Here is a 25145-nt window from a genome sequence, read left to right as displayed (position 1 = left end):
AGGGCGCTGTGGCCCCCCCCACCTGGTGGAGTCAAGTTTTGGGGACCAGCAGGAGTTGGAGCCTGCATCACTTTTGTGAAAGGATGCTCTTACCTTTCCTTGAAAGCCTTCCTTGAAAGCTGTTCTCAGCAAAGCTCCAGAGTCAAGCTCTGCGATGACAACTGCAGGCCACAGTCTCCTGTCTCAGATGACTTCCCCCTGGGGATTCCTGAAGTCTCCCAGTGCCCCAGCCACCTGCCAGCATCTGGACCTCTCCCAGCCTGATGCTCAAGCTCGATAGCCAGGACTGTGTGCTCCAACAGAGCTGAGTGACCGGACTGCTGGGTGTCCCTTGCCTGACTGCATCCAGACGCCCCGCAGCCCATTGGCCACGGCAGCGTTTCAGTGTGTGCTGGGCACACAGCCCTGGTCTGGGAGCAGAAGTGGGAATATCTGTGTTCATCCCTAATGCTCCCAAGGAGTTGAGGGAACAGGCCCAGTGTGTGGGGAGAGCACAGAAGAGTCCAGGACAAGGGAGGACACTGAGCTGTTGTGGGATGTGGCGTGGAGAGGATGGCTTCTCTGAGTGCCTGCCTTGCTTACACAGACCACAGTGATGGAGCCCATCCCCAGCCCTACAGCTGGTCCCTTAACTGGAAACCTGGAGCCTCGGGGACAGAGAGCATGCTGGATGTCCCCATACGGAGTAAACACACAGCAAGAGCTTGATGAGTGGCCAAGCCCTTAGCTGCAGCGGGAGTTCCAGGGAGAGGCCAAGAGGCAGTTGCAGTTACCCCCCAGCTCCTCAGGAAGCTGAGTGACCCGGGGTGACTCTGACGGCCGAGGACCACCTTCTGACAGCCAGGAGGAGCCCTGGCCTGCCTCCCTGAGGTTCCGGGGTGCAGAGGGGTCCTGGCTGGCCCCAGGACCAGAAACCAGCCTTGCAATATCTGTTCTCCACCATCTGAGCACTGTAAGAACCAGCCCTGTTGAAGGCTGTTGCTAGTTCACAGGAGAATGACCCAGAGAAAAGGTGACTCGTTGCCGGCAGAGGACCTAACAGCCGGCCAGACCTTGAGGGCACCCTGCTAATGCACAGAAGCCCAGAATGGAGGTGCAGGTCACAGTCACCTGCAGGCCGAGTCCCTGTATCTACCCAGACTGGTGCCAGGGCCCTGAATCCAGCACGATTGCATCCTTCCTTTGGGCCACTGGGGCTTCGGGGGTTGTGCCCAGTGTTGCTCAGGAGGCTTGGGGCGTGGGGCAGAGGGTCGGGAGGGAGGCATCTGCATCTGGTCCCAGAGGAGGGCCCACCAAAGAACCCGGCCCTTGTGGGGACCTCTGTTGGGGTTGGGGGGCGGGGCGCAGCACTCTGTTTTCCCTCTTCACTCAGGAAACCACCTGCTCCTCTCATTCCAGGTCTCCAAAAAGTACAGTGACATTGAAGAGTTTTACCAGAAACTTTGTAGTCGTTACCTGACTGCCAGCCTGCCCCCGCTCCCCAGGAAGGTCCTGTTTGTTGGGGAGGGCGACATCCGGGAGCGGAGGGCCCTGTTCGACGAGATTCTGCGCTGCATCTCCAAGGATGCCGAGCTGGCAGGCAGCCCCGAGCTGCTGGAATTCTTAGGTACCTGAGGCCCTGTCCCAAATCCCTATGGGCCCCTGGCCCAGAACTAGGCCTCGCTGCTTGGGCTTGCAGGGAGAGGGGCGGGATGTGGTCCACAGCACCCTCTGCAGCCCAGAGACCTCGGCCAGGCTGTTGAGGCACGTGGGCTTCATTCACTGCCATGCTTGGACCGGGGTCGTGGGTGATGGGTGAAAGGGGCCTGGGACCCAGCCCTGGAGGACTGACTGCCTGGGTGCTAGATGGAGCTCACCCAGGGGCCTTCTCTGTAGTCTAACCTCTCCCGCTTCCCTCCTGGCCAGCCCCTTCTAGAGCACCCCCCCACCCATACACACACACACACACACACACACACGTGTACGTGCACACACACACTTATGGGGAAGCAGGATCAGGTGGTCTGACTTTCCTAGCCTCTCTGTGCCTCAGTTTCCTTATCTCTAAAATGAAAGTACAATTGGGATCTCTCACATGAGATTTTTGCAATATTTAAATGAGTTTATACCTGTCAAATGGCAACCCACTTCAGTATTCTTGCCCATAAAATTCCATGAACAGAGGAGCTTGGTGGGCTACAGTCCACGGGGTCACAAAGAGTTGGATGCGACTGAGCAACTGAGCATACCTGTAAAAATATTCTTTGTGTGATACTGACCCCATGGAATTGAAGGTACATGAGATTTTGAAAGGGATTTTACATTTGTCTTAATAGAATAGCAAAGCATAATATAATACAACATAATCATTACCACTTAGTTCCACATGTCATATCAGTATACATATTACATCCTGTGTGCAAGGCACTCTATGGCATGTTGATGGGTTCTTTACCCACAGCGTGATGTATCTTAGAAGTTCACTGCTTTCAAAAATATGCTGTTCAGTAACTGGATAGAGTGAAACAAGCATTCTAAACTCATGCTTTTCAAACCATCGGTGGGGGAAAGGCTAACTTTTTTATTCCTGATCTGTCACAGACAAGCATTCCAAGGTGCTATGGAAGTTTCTGGATGCTTGCTCCCCCTTTCTGTAGTTGCCTCATTGTGGACACCCGCCAGCGGACCACACTTTGAGAAGTGCTCATGTAAGCCAGTTTGTGGTGAAGCCGTCCCAGGTTGTTCTGGAATCTTCTGCCTGATCACTGTGTATCATGGAGTTCATAGTCTAGACCCTCGGGGCAGGTCTCATCAGTGGTTGGCTAGGCAGAGCTCCCCGATGTGCCCCACCACGTGCTCATCTTTTCCAGACCTATTCTGTGAGAACCCCAGACACTGGCTGGTCTCCCGCCGTCAGCTGTTGTCTGTAGTCCTGACGGGCCCCGGGCTGCAGAGGTTGAGGAACTGCTGTCTCTCTTCCGAGGCTCCCGCTTGTAACTGCTCCACCCCATGCTTTGCTGACCTCCCCGCCTACACTCACCCACACAGACCTGCCTTCTTGGTTCTAGGACGTGGCAGGAGGCCTCCAGCCCCGGGTGCTGGTGCAGGAGCTTGCGTGCCGGGAGGTGCCTCCTCGTCTCCCTGCGGTGGGTGTCAAGCGCCGTCTCTGTCTCCCTCCACAGGCACCAGGTCCCCCGGGGCCGCGGATCTCAGCAGCAGAGATGTCTCGGTCCTGGACACAGACAGCCAAGCGGGGGACGAGGATGCTGTGCTGGACTTCTTCCAGCAGCAGGACCGAGTGGAAGATGAGGGTCTCCCCACGCTGGGCCACCAGGACGGGGATGCAGGGAAATCCTCGGAGGAGGAGGAGGCCCTGGACCCTCTGGGCATCATGCGGTACGTCTCCCCTTCTGGGTGGGGTGGCCCTCCCCGCCCACGCTGTCTGACTTGCTCCAGGCTCCTCCCTCTCTCCTGGGAGTCGGAGAAAACCCATCTCCCTAGATCATCACCCCAAGGGATCCCTGTACTCAGGAGGACCAGCTCTCTGTTCATCCTCGACAGCTCCTGGGTCTTGGGGGCTGGGCCCAGGTATCGCCTGCCCCTCCCTGGTCACAGGGTGGCCCCCTGCCCCCCACCCCAATTCTGCACTGAGGCCTGGCAGGCTGCTACCCCAACCCTGACATTTCAGCAGCCCAGGCATCCTGAACCCAGCCCAGGAGGCCTGGGTTCTCTGTCCAGCTCATCATAGAGCCTGTGACTTGCTTCACGTGGCCGGGGTCCCGCTGCCCTGAGCGGGTAGCTGTTTACCTTGGCCCTGCCTCCCCAAGGTAAGGCTGGAGGGGACTGGTGACCCTTTAGGTGCTGAGAGTGATGGAAGGGGGTAGAGTAAGCCCTGTGTACACTGTGGTTCCCTCTGCGCACATGCATGAACACATGTGCACACACACGTGCAGTGGAGAAGAGACAGCTCGCTGTGGTCTTGAAGGCCCCTCGGTGTCCTGATTCTGGCACCCTCCTGTTCCATCTCCTATCCTGTCCCTCCGACTGCCTTCAGCTAATCAGTGAGCTGCCCCTGAGTCCCCATGGTGAGCACCCTGAGCTGGGGGAGGGGCTGCAGGCTAGATGAGACTAGAGAGCAAGACATCAGCTCCCCAAGCCCCTCCAGTGGGCACTGGCTGCGGTGGTGGGCAGGACCTCCCAACCAGAAGGAGATAGGGGAACCGGACAGACTCAGCACCATCACCCGCCACCCCCCTCAGGACCCTCACTTCTTGGCCCAAATGAGCAAGAAACAAAGTGGGAACTGTTGGTTTTGAGCACCTACTACGCACCAGGTGATGTACCGTGCCCTTTGTCTCCGATGTCTCATTGACAGCCCTCCCCGCAAACAGCTATTGTCACATCACTTGACATATTAAAGACTGATGTCTGCAGGGGCCAGATGCCTTGCCCGCGGTCAGAGGGCTGGGGAACAATGGTGCTGGGGTACAAATGGAGCTCGGAATCCTGTCCGAGACCTTGGAGCCAACTGCCTGGGCTGGAGTGCTGGCAGTTTTTCCCTCTCCTTTGGTTTTCTGCAGCGGAAGCACAGGGTAGTGATGGCAACCGGTCTCTTGGGGCTCTCATGTAGGGTAAGTGGCTTAGATGTCACGGACCCGTCTTTCTGCCCCTCCACCTCCGCAGAGTCAGACCACAGATCCAGGGTGACGTTGTCTCTGCCCGTCTGGCAAGTCCTGTTCCAGAAAGAAATTAGAGCCGAAGAGAGATGGGGCAGAGGCAAGTTCAACTTGAACAGCATGAAAAGTACAGTCCAGAGAGCACTGCCCACTGCCCGCAGGCCTTTCTCTCCTGTGTGACGGTGAGGGTGGGCACATGGGGACATGTGGCGCAGGGTCACCATGAGGCCAGCCTAGAGGGGCCAAGGAGCCAGACTTGAGAAAGATCCCAGGTGCTCAGGGAGATGGGAGACAAGAGCCGGAGGCTCTGCAGCTCCTGGTGCCCAGGAGTCAGGCGCCTCCCAGACCCCCATGCTGGCCTTGACCTGGGAGGGGGTCAGTGGCCCTGTGGGAGCAACAGGGAGGTCGTGTTGGGACAAGTTCATTGTCAGCCTTGGGCAGCCCGAGGGCCCTGTTGGGCTGTATTTGTTTGAACTCATCCTCTCTTCTTTTTCTGAGTAACCACGCATTACTCGCCGTCAGACTGAGATGGGCTTGCGTGGTTTGTGCCAGCCTTTGGCTGAAGAACGTGCCTTAGCAAAGTGGCTCCTTTTTTGGGTAGGAAAATGCTCTTTGGGATTGGCGAGGGCTGCCTCTAATTTCCTGCTTTTACTTCAGTAGCAGATTGTCAGGCGAGGTGCTGACTGTCCAGGGACCCCCACTTCGGCCCCCCAGTGCCATCTCCAGCTCTGCACTCAGGGGCCTCCTTCCTGAATCTGAGGAGAGCTGAGCACCTGAAAGGAATCCCAGAGGCTTTTGACCTTCTGTCAGTCTTTTCTTAACCAATGTGACAATAGTAAGTGCTATTGCCTCCATTGGGAATAATAACAACTAACATTTTTGGAAAATGTATTAAATGCCAGGAATTGATTAGCCTTTACATGGATAGATATCTTCTATTTTTTCAAAAGGTCATGACTCACCACATTGCTTTCTGGATCCATTGTGAACCTGGCTTGGGAAATGGTGCCCTAGGAAACTGGCCCTGGCATCAGGCCCATTCTGTGTATGAAGAGGCTGATGTTTGGGGTCTGGTGATTCATCCACATTCATCCAGCCCCAAATGGCAGAGTCAGGCCTTGATGCCACCTCCCTGCCCTGGCCCTCGATCCAGTCTTCCAGCAGGGCTCTAGGATTATCCCCCCTTTCACAGATGGGAACATAGAGGACAGAGCTGAGCGGGCACTTGGCCAGAGCCTTAGGTGTGGCAGAGCCATGCCTTGAAGTCAGGTTTCCCCTCGGCCTCTCCTAGGACCCCCTGGTGGGCCTGTTAACCCTCTTGGTGCAGTGCGGCCCACCCCACCCTGCGGTGAGGAACACTCTGATCTTTGCAGGAGTCGTATGCTCTGCGTGCTCATTTCTCCACCCTGTGCCCTCGGTTCCTCTGTGGATGCAGCATCTCTGCTTTTCCAGCCACCCCACCCTGAGCGCCATCTGGGCCAGGCCCTGGCGCTCGGGGGAACAGCCACGTTTCCAGGCGACAGGTGTCGGCCCTTCCTACTGCGGCCACTATGGGGCGCTGTTGCTCCACTGCAGGGCTGCTGGGAGGGTGCGCACCGTGGCACAAAGCCTGGTTTTCCTTTGTCTGTTAAACCTGGTTTTGATTAGGGAAAGAGGCGTTACTACACCATTAGAAAGTGCCTTAAGATAGAAAAAAAACCCTCACCACCCAGCCACTCTCCTGTTTGCAGTTTTTTTTTTTTGCATCCCTGTCCCAGGCTGATCCACATAACTGCAAACATAGCACACATGCCTTTTATACTCTTTTTCACTTAATGTCCTCACCATCGCTTTCCATGTGGAACATAGTTTTCGTATTTAACTTTCTGTTTTAGAGATTTCACAGTTCTAAGAAAGGTGAAGTTCTCCCATAATCGTTCTGCCTTCGGCTGGAAATACTCTGCTAGGAACATTAACTGTAACTCAAATAATATGCAATTAGCGTAGAAAAAGTAAAAGCACATTTAAAAGCCCTTTTGTCATGAAGGTATATGCTTCTGGTTACACATGTTGTATTAACAAAATGGGATTGTGTTAATGTGCGCCATTCCATAATTTGCTTTTTTTTCAGCGAGGTCTTTCCGTAAGAATAAATAGGCTTCTACCTTCCTAACTTGGTGCTAGTACATCAGACTGATGTGCTGTAAATGGTACTGGGGACATTGTGGTGTTTTCTGTAGGTTTTTGCAGTTACAGGCAATGATGAACTTGTTTGTGTATGGAGTGTTTATTCTGTTGAGCTTTTCCCCCAGCTGCCTGCCCCAGAGCAAGGTCCCAAAAGCTTCTGTGAGGGGTCTTGGTTGTGCCTTTCCAGGGAAGGGGTCTTTAGGGACTTAATTTCCCCTGTGTTGGGACGTCCTCTCTGCTTTTCCAAAGCCTACCCATCTACAAGGCCCACTGCCCCCTCCTCTTCCCCCAGTGCCCAGGGAGCCCCCCTCCAGGCCCCAGGTGCCTGAGGACCCTCAGCTTCCCGAGGGACAGGCTGGTTCCTGCATGAACACACTGTCCTGTGAGACTGGGCTTCTCGCTATCCGCTCAGAGGACGGGGAGCAAGCACCCAGGCCCTGGGCCATGGCGTCGACTGGTGAGGCTGGACATTTCTTTGGGATGTGAATCGTGTGTTTTGTCCTAATTATTTATCCAAATGTTGTTTTATCTTTCATAAAATGACCATATGTGTTTTAGCATAAAAATGTCTTGCTTCCTATATTTGGATGAAGTTTCTGCTCTGGGATGATTGTGTGGTTTTGAAAGCTTCTGGCAAATTGCCAGGTACCTCCAGATCTACTAACCAAGGTTTATTCATCCAACCACCCCCCCTACCCCCAACTTTATTAGGGGCTTCCCTGATGGCACAGATGGTAAAGAATCTGCCTGCAGTGTGGGAGACCTGGGTTCAATCCCTGGGTCAGGAAGATCCCCTCAAAAAGAGAAATGGCAACCCATTCTAGTATTCTTGCCTGGAGATTTCCATGGACAGAGGAGCCCAATGGGCTACAGTCCATGGGGTTGCAAGAGTTAGACACTACTGAATGACCAGCAACACCTGCTTTATTGAGATGAAGTTGCCGTATGGCATTGTGTAAGGTTAAGGGGTACAATGTTGATACACCTACGATGTGAAATGATCACCATGCTAAGGTCAGCTGACACCTATCGCCTCACCTAACTATTAATACTATTTCCAAGATTTAGAAGTGGGGCAGCTCCTAAGGACAGGAGCTTGGCCATTTCTCCTTGGAGGCCTCTTTCTAAATAGCGCATCTGTCACCCTTGGGCTTAGGGCCCCGTAGTGTTCCAGCCCCGCCTAGGATAGCAGAGCCCAGCTGGGAATTCTCCACCACCCTGGAGCTGATTAGAAATGCAGATTCACAGGCTCCCCAGGAACCTAGGTGGAGCCCTAGAACCTGTGTTTTCACAAGCTCCTGATGTGCTCTGCAAGCAAATTCATGTCTAAGGGGCCCCCAAAACCAAGCCTAACAAAAGTCTTGGAGAAGCAGGAGGGCACACAGCAGAAAGCAGCCCCACCAGCCGCCAGGCTCTGCCGCCTACAGAGGCTTCCAGGATGCAGGCTCAGGGAGGCCTTCCTGTTACTCTCAGCCCCCAGGTTTCCCTCTCTAGTCACGTGCTAGAGGTCCGTTCCTGATCGCTGCTGGGGCTGTGGCCCAGGGCTGGTGGCATCACACTGTACCTCCACAGACAGCACTTACCCTTGATCTGTCCTGGGACCAAACGGTGAGGGTGCAGGGGGTACAGTGGGCACCCTCGGCTCACCGTAGAGCCGTCACAGTGATTGCAGCAACAGCTGCCGTTGGGGTGACCACAGCACACCCCACCCCCGCCCAGGCATGCGGCACCAGCTGTATTTCTCTGTCCACAGCAGTGCAGTGTCTGGCCTGAATGAATACTATCAGGGACAACACAGGAAACAGCGCCTTCCACTTCTTTCATTGAGTAGCAGACACTTTGGTGCAAGAGAAATCGCGTACAGAACCCTGATGGATAAAACACATGGAAGTAGAATTGGCCCGGGTTGAGACAGGAGTAGCGGACTCTGGATCTCTGTCTCCTCAGCCTCAGCCCACATCTCTGGTGGCCGTGGGCAGTTTTGCAGAAGGTCAGGGCCCCCGAGTGTGGTTTGAAAGCCACTGCAGAAGCTAGAAAACCTAGAGTGTGCGGTCACCGTAGAGCAGGGTTGGAGGCTGACCATCCTAGGTTCAAGTTCCAGCTCTGTCACTTAGCAGCCGGTGGACACTGGGCTGGTTGCTGGACTTCCCAGAGCCTCCAGTTTCTCTCTTTGTAAATTAGAGGTGAAGTCCAAGCCTAGTGGCTGTAAGTAAAATGGGATGAAATACAGGAAATTTCCTTTGTATGATATTATCACTGTTTCAAGTTTCCTTTGCTCTGAAGAAGCCAGAAGCTCTTGAGTGTTTAAACAATTAAAATGAAAAAGGCACCTTTTCCACTTCTTGTTGTTATGTACATATCAGCCCTGGGAGTTGTGCTCACAAAGGCCTTCACCTCCCTCCGTATCTTTGTCGTTGTTGAGTCGCCAAGTCCTGTCCCCCTCTTTGTGACCCCATGGACTGCAGCACGCCAGGCCTCCCTGTCCCTCGCCATCTCCCAGAGTTTTCCCAAGTTCATATCCATTGAATCAGTGATACCATCCAACCGTCTCTTCCTCTGCTCCCTCTTCTCCTCCTGCCTTCAATCTTCTCAGCCATCAGGGTCTTCTTTTCCAATGAGTTTGCTCTTCACATCAGGTGGCCACAGTATTGGAGCTTCAGCTTCAGCATCAGTCCTTCCAGTGTATATGCAGGATTGATTTCCAGCATCTTTGTGGTTGCAATTGAGGAACCTTCCCAAAATTACGCAGTCTGGGGCACCATCCAGGCAGGACCTTGGCCTCCTGCCTACTGGCCAGGACTTACCCCTGACTGAGCCTGTACCTGTGCCGGGTGCCGACTTCACCCAGTCCATTTGCTCTCCATGGTGGGTGGTGTGGGGTGGGTATTTTCCACTGTGGGGACTGCCAGCGTCCAGTGATCATACCAGCATCTGGAGTGTTGTGGGGGGTGTTTGAATAAACAAAGACCGCCCATAGGAGAAGCAGCAAAAGCTGTTTATTCAGGGTGGGCTGTAGCAAGGGAGGAGTTCAGCCACCCTTTTACAGAGACTCGTAGACGGGCAGGGAGTGGGAGAGATGACTGGTGGCAAACGGGAAGACTCAAGTCGGCCCTACTGGAGGCTGCTGACACGGGGAAGCCAGAGGCCTAACCGGAAGGAGGGGGTCCTGTGCAGTTGGTCAGGTCAGCATATTTGGCTTTGTCGTGGGCCTAGAAAGCGAGAAGCAGGGTAAAGACTAGGGAAAGAAAGAAAGAAAGTGAGGTCGCTTGGTCATGTCCAACTCTTTGCGACCCCCATGGACTGTAGCCTACCAGGCTCCTCAGTCCATGGGATTTTCCAGGCAAGAGTACTGGAGAGGGCTGCCATTTCCTTCTCCAGGGGATCTTCCCGACCTAGGGATCGAACCCGTGTCTCCTGCATTGCAGGGAGACGCTTTATCGTCTGAGCCACCAGGGTAGCCTTAGGGAAGACTAGGGAAGCTGGCAGCTATTAATCACCTGGCCACTGGGGCCACGTGCTGCAGAGGTTGTAGTGAGGCTTCCTAGGCCAGTTGCTGCAGGTTGAGGGGCTGAGTTCTGTTTTGTATCTGGATTCAGTCTCTTAGGGCCGTTGTGAGGGTGACTAGCGAAGGGCACTTTGCTTTCGAGCAACGGGCTGGCAGGGCCAGGCTGTCCTGGTTTCTTGATGGTGCTGCTGCTGGGCCAGGTGAGGGGCAGTGTTTGACCCCTGTGCAGAGAAAGAGAAATGGCATCCCCCACAAGTGAGAAGAGAGAGAGGTCTCTGAGGTCCTGGAGAGGCAGGCTAGAGCTGCTGAGAGGGTGACTCTGGGAAAATGGCAAATGATGGGCGTCCAGGGTAGACACCTGGACCAGCTTACTTCTTCAGGCCCAGGGCGAAGTCTGCTGGGTTGAAACACAGTGTGAGCTAGACATCCTCCAGTGATCACAGGCCTCTGCTTTGCCCACCAAGATGGCATCCGGGCTCCACTTTGCAGTTGCTGGAGCATTCCTTATTCCCACCAGACAGATAAGGAAACATTCAGAGAGTGAAATGACCGACCTGGGGTCGCACACAGGTTCTGAATCCCTTTCCAGGGGTCTTCTCTCAGGAATGATCAGAGTCCCCCCCACCGCCTCTCCCGGCCCTGACTTCCTCTCAGACCCTCCCCCTCCTCCCTCCATGTACCTGCCATCCAGCTGTTGGGCACTTGGACGTGCCAAGCCCTTCCCACCTCAGCGTTTTCACAGGGCTCTTACCCATCCCTCTCCACTGTGTCCCTGAACCCCTGTCCCAGTGAGGCCCGCCTGGGTCCACAGCATCAATGCTTTTCCTCCGGGATTTTCACAACTCTGTGATCCGATCACCGTGGAAGCCCGTTGCCCAGTGCTGCTGAGATTAACATTGTCCTGGAATGAACTTCACAGGCTCATTTGTTGGCACACTGAGAATTTTCTCTAATTGAAAAAAAACCAAAAAACTGAATTTAAGATGAAAAGTGCCGTATTTTGAAGCAGGAAAGTTACGTCCTTGGGAAAGAGGTCGATTTCCGTGTCTAGTTTAGCATCACCCTGACTTTGAAAGTTAACAGTCATGTTGTGTGTGAGCCTTTGCTCAGAAGTACCCACCATCTTCTGTTTAGTCTAAGAGATGCCTCTGTCACTCGGTACCCACGGATCCTGGGGCTCTTGGTCTCCCCCCCAGGGGTCTACCATGGGGGCAGGCACTCCCAGGAACAGTGACAGAAGCCCCCTGGGTGGCCGGAGGGGAGGACGCGCTGATGTCAATCACTGTCACAGGGTCGCCTGAACCCCGTGGAGCAGGGCTGCTCCTCGGCCCGTCAGAGCTGTCAACTGCGGCACCTGCCGCCTCTCATTCAAGCTCAGGATGCGGCCTGGCCGGGACATCTGTCTTCGATCAGGCACACACGGCAGGAAAGCTGACATCTGACCATGCGCACACATATATAATGCAGGAGCACGCTTCCACGTGCCTGCACCCATTCAGGGACCGCCCCCAACCACCACCACCACCTCCCACAACCCTCTCAAGGTTGAGAGCTGTGGTTCTGTCCACTGCGGACCCCTCTGTTTGATGCTCAGCTGCCCCATCCCTGGTGACAGGTCTGATCTCTCTGCTTTCCTTTAGAGGAGAGAGAGGGCGGTCGGGAAAACTCTGTATGGCCAACGAGGGGCTCAGCAGATCTGGGTAGTGTGTCCTGTGGACACCTGGGTGGACGCAGGTGGAGATGAGAGGGAAACGGAGGGTGTGCGAGGACCGTGGCCCATGTGTGCAGCTCAGTCTATGCTCACATGACCTGTGAGCAAGGGGCAGGAACAGGCTTGGAGTCCAAGTGACTCACCTTATGTGAAATGCCCATCCTATCTCTGAATCGGAATCAAGCACCATCCTCACTTGTCCCTTCTACCCTCGGGTCACTTCGGCCGTCCGCTTACTGGCAGTTTGCCTGCTGACATTCTCCCTGCTTTTGTTTCCCTCATCTGGGGCCTGATCATTTCTCCCTAGACCAGGAGCAGAGCTTCCACGGGGGACGCGATCGTGCCTGAGTCATACCTGCCGCAGCCTCTCCCAGACTGAGGGCCTCTCTGCCTGTGCCAGTCTTCTGCCCGGAGCCCCAGAGATCACTGCTCACCCCTGTGCCACCTCCTCTCAGAAGCCCTCGGGCTGGGTTGACTCCGTCCTCTGGGCTCCGGCTGTCCAATTGCCCCATGTGGTGATGACAGGTATATGTCTGTGACTCTGCTCGGCTCTGAGCTTCCAAGGTGCCAGGTCTCCCCTGTCTCTGGGCTCTCATCACCCAGCACAGGTTCTTGCCCTGGAGGGGCACTTACTGAGCACTGGGCCATAGGAGGCACTCGGAGTGAAAGGATGAGCTCCCTACAGAAGGGCAAGGGGCTGCTAGAGAGACCAGTGGGGGTGCCTGGGAGGAGGGGCCATGGAAGAGGGTCTCTGTCTGCTGGCATCCCCTCTCTCTTCCCTCCCATTGCCCCCCTCCCTGGGGGAGGAGGTAGAAATAAGTCTGAATTAGAGGTGTACCGTCACCTTGTCCATCCGCCTATCTGTTTGTCTGTCTGTCCATCCTTCCGCCACCCCTCCATTCACCCACTCCTTCATCTAATATTTATTCAGCATCTCCTCTACCAGGCACACTACTGAGCGCCTAGAGACTGAATCTGGGGCCAGCCAGGACAGGACCCCGGGGCTTTCAGCCGTCAGAGCTTGGTATCTCTTCTTGTTCTTTGTCTCCTCTGGGGACAACCCGGGTGGAACGGGGTGGGGCTCAGATGGTGCCTGACAGAGCAGCCCCGTGCGCCGTTAGAGTCGCCTTATTTCAATTCAAGACAACCGAAGATTAAAAAATGTCTCCAGGGAGAAAAACAGGAACATTCATCCAATTTGAGAGGAAAACTTACATAGCGGGAAAGCCAGGCCTCATTTGTGCTCTCCGAACCAGAAGTAGGTGCAGGAAGGGAAGTCATCGCCGCCTCTGTGCAGCTTCTCTCGCGATAATCAATCATGTCTGTTTACTCTCTTCCTTTGTTCTTCAGACCCTCCTGCCTCTCTGTGCTCCCTCTGATTTCTGGTCAGTGGGAAGCTCCCAGCCCTTGCCCCGGGGGCCCATCTGCTGGGGAGGCTGCAAACGTGAGGTCTCAGAGCTGGTGGTTCAGAGTGAGATGGACCTGCGGATGGTGGCTGTGGAGTGGCCTGGCCTGACCCTGCTTCCTTGGGGGCTGCACCCTGGCAGGGGGATGCTAGGGGCTGTCCGCGCTTCACTGCTGCAGCCCCTGCTGAATCCGTGAGCAGGGCCAAGAAAAGGGCGGCTGAGATGGGACAGCCATGGGGCAAAGCCAGGCTGGTCCAGTGGCTCCCAAATACAGCTGGTCACTAGAGCCCACAGGGACACAAGCAGTGCCCAGGGCCTGCCGCTGGGGTTCTGACTCAGTGAGTCTCAGCTGGCCTGCCTTGAAGGCCAGGGCCTCCCTGGTGCCCACTTCTCAGGGGTCATTTGTGCTGCCCTGGCTCCGCCTGGTCTGTGAAACAGAAGGGGAAAGCATCCCAGGACGAGTAGGATACCTCGCCTCCTTAAGGTGTGTGAGGAAGTTGAGGTGAGGTTTCTGGAGGAGCCCAGGCCCCTTTCACCTCACCTAGCATCACGGGCAGGGCCGGGGGCTGGCCTCGCGGCAGAGGCATGGCCCTGGTGGCCTAGGGCTGGAGCCTGTCTGCCTTGTGCCCGGGATGAAGAAAGAGCAGGGACTGGGTACAGCTAGTGAGTCTCTGGCCCTGCCTGCCTGCTCTGTGGCCTTGAGCATACACCCAGCTTCTCTGAACCACTGTTTCTTCATCTACCCACAGAGACCTTCCCACTGGGGTCTTGGCCCTGAGCGTGGAGGTGTGTGGGTCCTGCGGCCTCAAGCAGGTACACCCCACGTTTCCCAGCTTCTCCCCGTCTCCACCAGGACCCCAAAATTCTCCCAGACATCTAAATCCAGACCATGGGAACGGCCGCCTCTGAACGCCCTGCCTTCCAGCACCCGGGGCCACCCCGCTGCTATTTTTATCTGCTGCTGGTTGATCTGTGCCCTTGTTTACGGTGGTATCAGCGTAATTCAACTGCATAGTTATCACCAGCATGAGCTCAGATGGTGACCTCAGTCCAGTGGAACTGCCCTGCAGGCAGATTGGCCCATGGAAATCCCGCTTCCAGTTAAAAGCTTATGTCTGTTCTTTGCATGAACCTTAAAATGGCTAATTTAGGCATCACCAACAGGGACTGGATCACCTTGTTAAAATAAAACCAAGTTTGTTTATTTACTGGCGGGATAACTTCCAGTGACGTGTGTAGGTCTGCAGCCTTTGGGTCCCTGAAGGTTGACGTGTCCACCCAATCAGGAAGTAAAGCCCTCCCAGGGCCCAGAAACTTCCCTTGAGCCCCTTCCTGGTTTCCCGCAGCAATGTCCAGCCCAGAGCAGGACCTTGGCCAGTCAATGAATGAGACATAAAGGGACCTGGGGGTGCAGAGCCGATTTGGGTTCTGAGTAGCGGGGGGGGGGGGGGGGGGGGCATTGCTCCGTGAGGCTGAAATGTTTTCTAGAATGACGGAGGTTCCATCAAGGAGGTGGATTTGTGTGGGGTAAACGGAGCACTGACCAAGGCTGCCTTCTGTTCTCCCCTGGGCCCAGGCCCTGGGGTTGGCAGCCTCATGTGTACTGACACAAGCGCCAGCCTGCCGCGTGCCTGTGTGGGTCTGACCAGGGTGCCCCTGGGCCAGCAGGGCTCTCGTGAGAGGTCCCAACCTTGAGTTCTGCCTGTGATTCTCCAGCTCCAAGAAGCCCAAGAAATGTCCCGAAGTGGCCGTGAAGCCCAAAGCCACGCCCCGGCTCACCATCTTTGATGAGGAAGTTGACCCTGATGAGGGGCTCTTCGGCCCGGGCAGGAAGCCCTCTCCCCGGGGCCACGCAGAGGACTCACACCCCGGGGACCGTAAGTAGAGCCCCAGGGTGTCCCTTCGTTCTCAGTGTCTCCCGGGTGACCCACCAACCTCTGCGAGGGGCATCGGGCCCACCACACACGAGCAGGATGCCAGTCTTGACACGATACAGACTCGGCTGGTGGGGATTTTCTGCTGGAGAAATCTAGTCTTGCACCTTGTGTCCCCACAGCCCAGAACATTCTGGGGCTGTGTTTATGCTAGCCATCCCTCGGAAGCAAAGGGTGGTTTTCTTTGTTGCTTTGGAAAGTGTGGGTTTTGACTGGTTTAAAAGTATCTTTGTTACCTCCACAGCCAGATGTGGCCACCAGATAGAGAGAGGGTGCTGGGGCTCTGTGTGGCTTGGATTGTAACAGGAGACTCCGTGTCCCCTGCAGAGACCCCACGAGAGGATCCAGTGTGGAGTTGGAGCTGGGAAGCCCTGGCACTTCTGCACTCACTCCTGGGTCTGATCTTTCCCCCCAACTCCCAGGTCTACGTCCAGGGCAGGGAATTGATGTCACCCATTAATTCAGTTGGCACCGGGCACCCAGTGAGGGCCAGGCTCTGTGCGGGGGCCCAAGAACGCCTGGAAGAGGGAGACGCAGTCCCGGCCTCGGGGTCTCTCATGGGGTAGACAGGACATCTCCTGACCATTAGGGGGTGGCCTGGGCCTGTAACAGGTCCAAGCAGAATGTCAGTGCCTGTGGGGACCCCCAGGCTGAGGGGCTTCTTGGTTGAGGGGCGGGTGGAGGAACTGGATCCCAAGGGGTCAGCGAAGTTTGCCATGGCTGCTGACAAAGCTGGTTCCAGGCAAAGAGGCTGCAGCTGCCTGTCACAAAGGGCGGCGTTGAGCACTGAGACGGGAGAGGGTGGGGAGCAGACCTCAACTTCCAGAGCTGGTGGTTGGCACTCAGTGAATACTTGTAGGAAGACAGGGCCATAGCCCTGGGGGCTGAGCTAAGAGATGGAGGGGTGCTTGGGGAGCCTGGGGCAGTGAGCTCAGGAGTTAGGTTCTTCCTCAAAGCAGTGGGGAGGCTGTGAGGACTTGTAACCATGGAGGTGCCTCCGTGTGGCTTTTGGCCCAGCTTGCAGGGAGGTGGGGTCGGGGCTAGGCACACAGGTGCACCAGGCCCCCACAAGTGCCTGGTTTTTCTACACTCTGCCTTGCAGACCAAAGGGACAACCTTACTCCCTTTCTCTCAGCTGGGCCAGGAGGTTGGGCCAGACAGTCTCCACCCTGCACCCCCCAGGCAGCCGAGGACAGGCTAGCATGTCCTCTGACCACTCTGCTGCTCCCTTCTCTGCAGCCCTGAAGCTGTTTGACGATCCTGACCTTGGTGGAGCTGTCCCCCTGGGTGACCCTTTACTGCTGCCAGCTGCCCCCCAGAGTGGAGGACCCACACCCCATGAAGGCCACAGGGAGGCCTCCGAGGAGCTGTTCAGGTACCACTTGTCTCCAGTGATACTTCCCCAGGTCTGGGTGTGTCCCACGGAACCAGGGACTCCTCCCTGGGTGGTAGCAGTTCAGCACCCTTGGGCTTGGAGGGAGGGAGTCCTGACCCATCACAGGTGGGAGCCCGGGATTTCCCTGGTGGCCCAGCGGCTAAGACACCAAGCTCCCAGTGCAAGGGGCCCAGGTTCGTTCCCTGGTTAGGGAACTAGATCTCACATGCTGCAACGAAGACCTGATGCAGCTAAATAAATAAATCATTTAAAAAAAAAAAAAAGGTGGGAGCCTGTGGGAGAGAGCTGATTGATCGGGAGGCAGTGAAGGGGATTCAGTGGAAAGGCTGGAGGGAGGGGTCAGGACTGTTAGCAGCTCAGCAAGGTCTAGAAAGAACTTCATTTATGCAAGCAGTTTATATAAAAAATAATTAAATTACATAATTCCAAGAGCAAGTATAACTGGCATAAATAGGTTTCAAAAGAAATAAAACTGACCTGTGGGTAGCATATAGCTCACAGGGAGGGAGCAAAGTCCTGATGTTCTGGACAGCAGCAGGGACCCATCGGCAGATTTTACAGCAGGGAAAGTGTTAGTCGCTCAGTCGTGTCCAACTCTTTGCGACCCCATGGACTGTAGCCTGCCAGGCTCCTCTGTCCATGGGATTCTCCAGGCAGGAATACTGGAGTGGGTTGCCATTTCCTTCTCCAGGGGATCTTACAGAGGGGAGAACGAGACTTAATCTGTTACATGGAGGTTGACTGACAAAATGTGCAAGACTGATAGCCACAGGGTACATGCTGTGCCTCAGACAAGTTTGCCAGGCTCTTTACATGTTATCTTATTTAATCCTCATAAGAACATCCTCTTCCCATCCCCATCCCCCACCCCCCATGTAGGTGCTGTTATCTCCTTTTTACAGAAAATGGAGGGTGGGAGAGGTAACTGGCCCAAGACCATAGGTCCCAAGTCCAAGTGACAGGAAGGGGACCCGGGTCAGCCTGCCTGTGTCTGGCCCTCCCACCTTGCCGGGACCCTGAGCGCTCAGAGGATGAGAGGCTGGTAGATCACCTCCCGCCTTGGGTCCGGCGGGCCCTCCCTGGGCTTGTGGGGCTGCCTTCTCAGCACCCTCGGCACCGTGCGTCTCTGCCTCCCATCGTCACGTCATCCACGTCCCTGGGATGCAGACTGAGCCTGGCGATTACAGGACGCCGAGCTGCCTCATTCCAGGGACGGTTACGTGGCGCCAGCCTGAGGTCCCAGGAGACTGTCATCCGCACCCTCGTTAGCAGCCATGGGCTGTTAGCCCCCTGAGTGCCCGCCGGGCCTGAGTCACCGCGACGGCTCCTTGTCATTACACGTCCCCGAGGCCCCTGGCAGCTGTTCACTCTCATCCCTGTGTCCTCGCCGCTGACGTCCTGGCAGCGGTCCTCCCTGGAAGAAGCTGGGACTGTTGTTCTGGGTTTCGGGTGACTCTGAGGCCCAGGGAAGGTCAGCCCCGGGAGCCTCTGCTGTCCTGAGGACGCAGCATGTCCTAGAGGGGCGGGGCCAGTGGGAGCGTTGGGCCTCATTAGTATCAATATTAAATCCATTACACATACATCCCAGTGTGACCTCAGTACAAATACACACACAGACACATACCTCAGTGCGACCTCAGCACACAGATACACACACACAGACACACATACATCCCAGTGTGACCTCAGCGTGCACGCACGCGCTCACACACACACACACACACACACACACACACACACACCGCAGTGTGACCTCAGCACACAGACACAGACAGACACATACTGCAGTGCGACCTCAGCACACAGACACACACACAGACACATACATCCCAATGTGACCTCAGCACAAACACACAGACACACATACCGCAGTACAACCTCAGCACACAGACACACACACAGACACATACATCCCAGTGTGACCTCAGCACAAACACACAGACACACATACCGCAGTACAACCTCAGCACACAGACACACACACACAGACACAGATACATCCCAGTGTGACCTCAGCACAAACACACAGACACACATACCACAGTGCAACCTCAGCACGCAGACACACACACACAGACATACCACAGTGCAACCTCAGCACACAGACATACACATACTTTCAGACTAGCGTTCTGCAGAACACTGGGTTGGAGGTGTTGAAAGGTATCACCTTCAAAGTCTTTCTGTGGCCGGAGGGCTGGGGCAGCACCAGGGTTAAGCAGGACTTTCTGCACCTGTACTGTGTGGGCACACTTGGCTTGAGGGGAAGACCACGTGGCATTTCACGTTCCAGTTGGTGCCGGGGACCCTCTCGTGGTTAACGCCTCCTACATCCCCCAGGCCACTCTGGGAGTCACTGCTTTAGAGAATGTGAGTCCCGTGGCCCTGCCTTCACTCCGTCAGACATCTGGTGAAGAAGGAATTACCCTCTTGAGAGCAGGAACCGTATTTTGTTTTTCTTTGTGTGTGTCCTGGGACTCTCCAGGTGGTGATCAGGTGTCTTTATGATGAACTTTCTCATATTCTTTCATCCTCCAATGCTTTCCTCACCTGTTCATTCCACAGCTGGCATCAGCCCTCCCGAGCAGCGTTGGCAGTGGGGGGCATTTGAACAGGGTTTGGAGTCTGAGAAGCCCCCGTTCCTTCTTGCCATGGGGCCCCAGCTTTAGTCTTCAGTCGAGCTCTGTTCTCTGCAGGGACCTGAGGAGGAGGAGTGGGCCAGGGGTCTTCAGACCTCTCTCCAGCCCCTCAGTGGTTAGCCTCACGTCTTCAGGGCCTGGAAGAGAGGGGAGCTGAACCTTGCATCAGTGGGAGCTGTTTCTAGCCATGACTCAGGGAACCCAGGCTTCCCTGGTGGCTCAGTGCTGCCTGCAGTGAGGGAGTCCTGGGTTTGATCCTTGGGTCAGGAAGATCCCCTGGAGAAGGAAATGGCAACCCACTCCAGTATTCTTGCCTGGAAAACCCCATGGACAGAGGAGCCTGGTGGGTTTCAGACCATGGGATCGCAAAGAGTTGGACAGGACTGAGCGATTAACACTTTTAGGGAGCCCAGTTGGAAATGGGGTGCTTGGTAAGGGGTGCTGGGTGGCCATCTGGATCCCCAGTGCAGCTGCCCCACCTCCCAACTCAGCAAATCCAGCTTCTGGTTAGCTCTGGAGCATCACTGCTATGCCAGGCAGTATAAATCCTGAATTCTGATGCAAGATTTTAGCTGCCACTCTGTTTCCCTGTTTGAGGGTAGTTCACCCCCTCAGAGCTTTTCCTGGGCACCCAGCCTCCAGTGGAGGATGCGGGACGAGTGTGCACCTGTCCAGGGGAGCTTGAGGAAGGGCGGCCGCTTGGAGGGAGCCGAGACAGCTGAGCTGAGCTCGCCAGGAGCAGCCTGTCCCCCAGTAATGCCTCCAGGTATTGCCTGGAAGTCACTCCTTCAAGGCCTGGCTTGGGCCGGTCACTCTGGGTCTGAAGGACCCCTTTTTGCTCACTTCTCTGCCTTCCATAGGAAACCCTGCACTCTCCTGGTGGATCTGTGAACCATTACAGGAGATTGACCCGGGAAGTGGGCAGGTGACAGCTCCTTCAGTAGCTGGTACCTAGCAGGCGGCCCCTCCCAGGAAGGGCACCTCCGCCATCATGCAAGCCTCTGCCAGGCCCTGTGTTGCCAGGAGTTGTTCTGACCAGAGGCCTTGCCCCTCTGCTCCTGCCTTTACTCAGCCCAGCCAGTGTCTGAGCTGGATCCGGTTCACAGATGGGGAGATGAAGGACCAGGCGGTGGGGAGTGGCAGGATGAGGAAGGGAACTGCACTCCGCCTGCTGGACTGTGTGTCTTGCACATGGGATTACAGCCCCGTGGGGGTGATGCCATTTGTTCCCATTTGGCAGATGGGGAACCAAAGCTTGGAGAGGCCATGTGGCCTGTGTGAGGCCTCCTGGTCTTCTGCCTCCAGTGCCTGTGCCCTCCCTCCCTCGTCCCCAGCTGGCTGTGGGCCCCCGGCCGGGCCCTTCATCTTGCTGTGCCCCTAGTTTTCACATCAGCAAAATGGAGCTAATATCTGCTACCAGACTGTGTCTCATGATTATTGTTGTTCAATTGCTGAGTCGTATTTGATTCTTTGCTGCCCTTGTGGACTGCAGCATGGCCGGCTCCCCGTCCTTCATCATCTCCCAGAGTTTGCTCAGATTCCTGTCCATTGAGTCATCTAACCATTGATGCTGTTGATGCTATCTAACCATCTCATCCTCTGCTGCCCTCTTCTCCTTTTGCCTTCAATCTTTCCCAGCATCAGGGTCTTTGATTACTAGATGAATTAATGGATGGAGATGGCTGTGATGTGTGGGTACTCAGCACCATGTTGATTGGGTTGGGGATGGGTTGAACGGGTCTCCAGGCGTTGAGTCCCTGCACGAAGTGCTGGCAGCAGGCACTCCCTTGGACAGAGTGCAGAGCAGGGTGCCTTTCTTTCCTGCCATTCAGGACTTGGGCTGGTCCCGTGTGACCGTCACCCTGCCTCCGCCTTCAGTCCCACCCACCGATGGGCTGTCTGGTCCAGGGTGTGGCCAGCTCCAGCCCTCGGGGTGGGGTTGGGGGGCTGTCCAGCACACAGGTGGCCCACCAGGCGACACCGTGGGCAGGCAGACCCCACCCCACCACTGCTCAGAGCCCCTCATTCATTCTTTCTCTGGCCGAACTTGGGTCTGGATGAGAGTTTAGCTCCTGACGTCAGCCCTCCTGGTTCCAACTCAGGGCCCATCACACGCTGTCACCTCAGGCAGGTGGCTCAGCCTCCTGGGACTTGAGCGTCCGCCTCTGTGGGGCGAAGATGGGGCTGTACGTCCCCAGGGGTCATCAGGGGATGAACAAGCTCCTTGGCCCGGAGCAGGAGCACCGTATGTGGCAGCTGTTAACTTCTTGAGGGGCTGAAGGGAAAGTCACCTGAGGAAGCTGGCTTGTCTAGGGTGGGGTCCCCCGAGAAGCCATTCTGCAGAGGATGCTGAAGGGCCAGCTCCCCTCACCCTGGGCTGTGGGGCTACATGGAAGGAGAGGCCTGCCCTCCCATTCCTCCCCAGGGGCGGGGTGGGCAGGAGGGCCAGGCTGGGGGAGCCGGTGTGCAGGGCAGGAGCGAGGGGGCACGGTGCCCTGTGGGGCTGCCTGCCTTGGCCGGGGAACCTTGTTCCTGTTGCAACAGGCTCTGCTCAGGGACTTCTCCCTCTGCTTCTCTAGAATCGAAGAGGACTTGGACCAGATTCTGAACCTGGGGGCTGAGCCCAAACCCCAGCCCAAACCCCGGCCCAAGCCCAAGCCTCCAGTGGCTGCCAAGCCAGCGCTGCCCAGAAAGCCAGCCGTGCCCCCTAGAGCGGGTCCACCTGAGGCTGTGGCCACACAGCAGCGGAGGCAGCAGCAGATCCAAGCCATGGATGAGATGGACATCTTGCAGTACATCCGGGACCACGACGCGCCTGGCCAGGCTGCCCCCAGCCTCTTCTGACCACCTGCCAGCCTCCAGGCTGTTCCCGGGCCAGCAGACCCTCTCCCGTGGAGGGGCGCCTGGTGAGGGGCGGGCTTTGCCCTGCAGGGCCGGAGCCGATCTGTTCCCAAGGGAGGGAGGGTGGTAGCCCGGGTCAGAGGACCCCTGTACTGCCTTCTTCCTTGTTCTCAGGGCCTGCGGGGTCATGGAACCCTGCACCATGCAGAGAACAAGGTCACCAGAGGACCTGGAGCCTCGGTTGTCTCAGCCACGTGGATGGGAGGGGGCGACACGTGGGGAGGCTTGTTGACCAGGAGCCCAAGCCCCCAGGATGTCATGGGACTGGTGGAGGGGCAGGGAGGCTCCACTCAGGGCAGGGAAACTTTTCTGCCCACTCATGCCCACTGAGTCTGGAAGCCCTAGCACAGGACAGGGGGCCCTGGCCAACTTGGGGTTGGGGTGGGAGTCCGCATGCCAAGGCACTCTGCAGTCTCCAGTCAGCACAGCCCCCGGAGGCCTGCAGGCCCTGGGAGGGTCCCTAGGAGAGCGATGCTGAGTGGGGGCCTGGAAGGGCCTGGCTGGGGTGGCTGGCCCTGAGCCACCTCTGCTTACCAGTGCGCTGAGCGGGGTGCCTTCCCTTGTGCCAAAGCTTGAGGGAGATGTCAGGCCTGGCCCTGCCCCCGGGGTGTGGACAGCCTGACAAAGCCCTCCATCTCCTCCCCCTTCCTTTCCTAGGGAAGGCCTGGCCAGACCACAGCCTTCTTGGGCCTCCGGCCATAGGAATAGTGTCCGCCATCGCGGCTTCAAGCAGAGTGGGCCCCACGTCCTCCAGGTCCCCCTGCGGCCCAGTTGCCTCTCCCTTTCACGGCAGGCCTGGGCTGGCTGCTCTCGGGCTGCTCTGGAAGGTCCCTCTGTCTGACGGTGGATTTGTCTGTCAGGCCTCCCCCCGTCCTCGGGGTCTGGACTTGCTCACCGGGCGGAGAGCAGGAGCCCTGGGCCGGGCAGGACCAGTCAGTGCCTTAGACTTCTCCCCGAGCCCCACGCCCCAGCATCGGGGTCAGGGCGTACTGCGGCGCTCAGGAAATTCTCCGTGAACAAGTGATGTTTAATGGAGGAAAGAATGCCTTTTTTTTTGATACATTCTTCACGTACAGAGTTAGTTTTTAACGAAACACAGGTTTTTAAGGAAATGCAACCGTTGTCATCCCTGGGGGTGTGCTACTTGACAAGAGGATTGGAAGGTGGGGTTTGGGGCTAGGACCCCAGGCCCTTCCTGATCGGGACCAACAGCCAACCCTGACAGAGTCCCCCCCACCGACCAGGGCTGGTGTTAGAGTCTCTGTCTGTAGCACCCAGCGCCCTGTGCCAGGACCCACAGGCAGGTGGGAGCCCTCAGTCTGTCCTGTGTCTCATGCACCCTCGTGAAAAGGCCATCGGCTCCCACCACGTGTGCCAGAGTGAGAAGAAACAGGTGGCTCTGGGGGCCCCCTCTCCCTGCCTTACATTGCCCCGAGGGTGCTCTCCCCGGGGACCTCCAGCACGTGCCACCCCTCTTCCCTCTCACTGCCAGGCCTTCACACCCCCATCCCTCAAGCACAGGTGGACGCCCCGACCCTGCCCTGGGGTCTGCACCTGTCTGACTGCAGGAGGGCCCCCGAAGGAAGGCGCAGTGCTGGGTGAGGGGCCACCTCGGGCTCTTTCCCCTCCCTGTTCTCTCCTCTGGGTCCATCCCTCCCTGGCACCCTCCCCTCCACCACGCCCCGCCCCACCACATGTGACATAGGAACAGAGGGTGTTGCTGGCAGGAGCCCGGTGGGGGGGAGTGCTGGTCCTCCTGTGGGGGTCACAGGCAGAACCCACCACTCTGGGGTGCCTTCATCCACTGTGAGCCTGGCCTCCTCCCAGGTGGCCAGCCACTGGGACCCCTCAGCAGAGATGCCTGTCTCCGGATACGAATGCTCTGTGACCTACCAGCCAACCCAGGACCTGGACATCCAATAAAAAGTCCATGTCGGGGCTCATCCCATGTTTGTTAGTGGCAGTCTTTTCTGTTCCCCGGGCTGACGGAGGACCATGTGGAGGCTGTCGTTACAACGGTGGGCTCAACAAACAAGGCTGCCCCAGAAGGACCTGGGGTATGTTGAGGCTTCCAGGCTGCTGCTGGATAGGGAGGGGGCAGACAGAGCGAGGATTCCCATGTATAAACGCAGGCAGAGGGGCCAGAGCCCCAGGCCGGGTGGGGCCATTGGTCAGTAACTGCTCAGCCAACACTGGCTTGGAAAGAGAACTTTGCCCTTCTCCAGACCTCACACCCGTCTCTCCTCAGCGTGGGAACTGGTCTGGGCTCGACCAGGCCATTTTGAGGCACTTTCGGCTCTGACACCAGACAGCCCTGCCGAATACACCCATCCCTCTGTATCCAGAGCTGCCCTGGACTCTGCTTTCCTCCCAAAGTCAGATTCCGAGATGCCATTTCCTGCCCGGGATCCAGAGGTTCTGAGCAGATGGCTCTGCAAGCTGACACCTCTAGAGACCTAGAAACAGGTCCCCAGGAGCCAGGGAGCTCCACACAGGGCAGTCCATGAGCCCACCTGGCCTTCCCCCACTACTTGGCTTTGGATCTTGCAGCTAAGCTCCAAATGGGGGTATTGTGGTTTCGAGGGACCAGCAGAGGGGCTGTTCTGCGAAGGACTGCAGAGCCCACGAGCCTGCAGCAGAGAGCTCACCATAGAAAGAAAGGGAGCACCATGGAGGGCAGCGTTTGTTTGTTTCGAAGCCGTGTGACCCTTGTGGACAGGATGTACCGGCTGCTACGGGGGGCCCCCGCTCCTGTCCCCCATTGTTCCTCTCAGGAAGCCGGGAACTCCGGCCTGTTCTCCTGGAAAGTCCCCATCGTAATGCCTGACCCCG

At 56.7% G+C, this 25145-nt stretch overlaps 1 protein-coding gene across 3 annotated transcripts in view; it reads left to right on the top strand.

Annotated features, from left to right (window-relative positions):
• The window catches only part of HS1BP3 (HCLS1 binding protein 3), a 34333-nt gene extending 10072 nt beyond the window's left edge, over nt 1–24261 (top strand). The window contains exons 3-8 of one of the 3 annotated variants that reach the window (XR_014051718.1): nt 1399–1606; nt 3162–3375; nt 15160–15320; nt 16617–16752; nt 21992–22318; nt 22971–24261. Coding sequence is in view for 1 of the 3 variants with exons in the window: in XM_081483953.1 (XP_081340079.1) it covers nt 1399–1606; nt 3162–3375; nt 15160–15320; nt 16617–16752; nt 21992–22256 (984 nt within the window). In the remaining 2 variants the exon portion in view is untranslated. Of the gene's footprint in view, nt 1–1398; nt 1607–3161; nt 3376–15159; nt 15321–16616; nt 16753–21991 lie in introns of all 3 variants that reach the window. The other 2 variants (XR_014051719.1, XM_081483953.1) reach the window with 2 other exon arrangements.
• The last annotated feature ends 884 nt before the right edge of the window (nt 24262–25145 follow it).

Source organism: Giraffa tippelskirchi, chromosome 4 (genome assembly GCF_054371585.1).
Source record: "Giraffa tippelskirchi isolate mGirTip1 chromosome 4, T2T-mGirTip1v1.2.pri, whole genome shotgun sequence".
NCBI classification, from domain to species: domain Eukaryota; kingdom Metazoa; phylum Chordata; class Mammalia; order Artiodactyla; family Giraffidae; genus Giraffa; species Giraffa tippelskirchi.
This window is presented reverse-complemented; position numbering and strand designations above follow the sequence as displayed.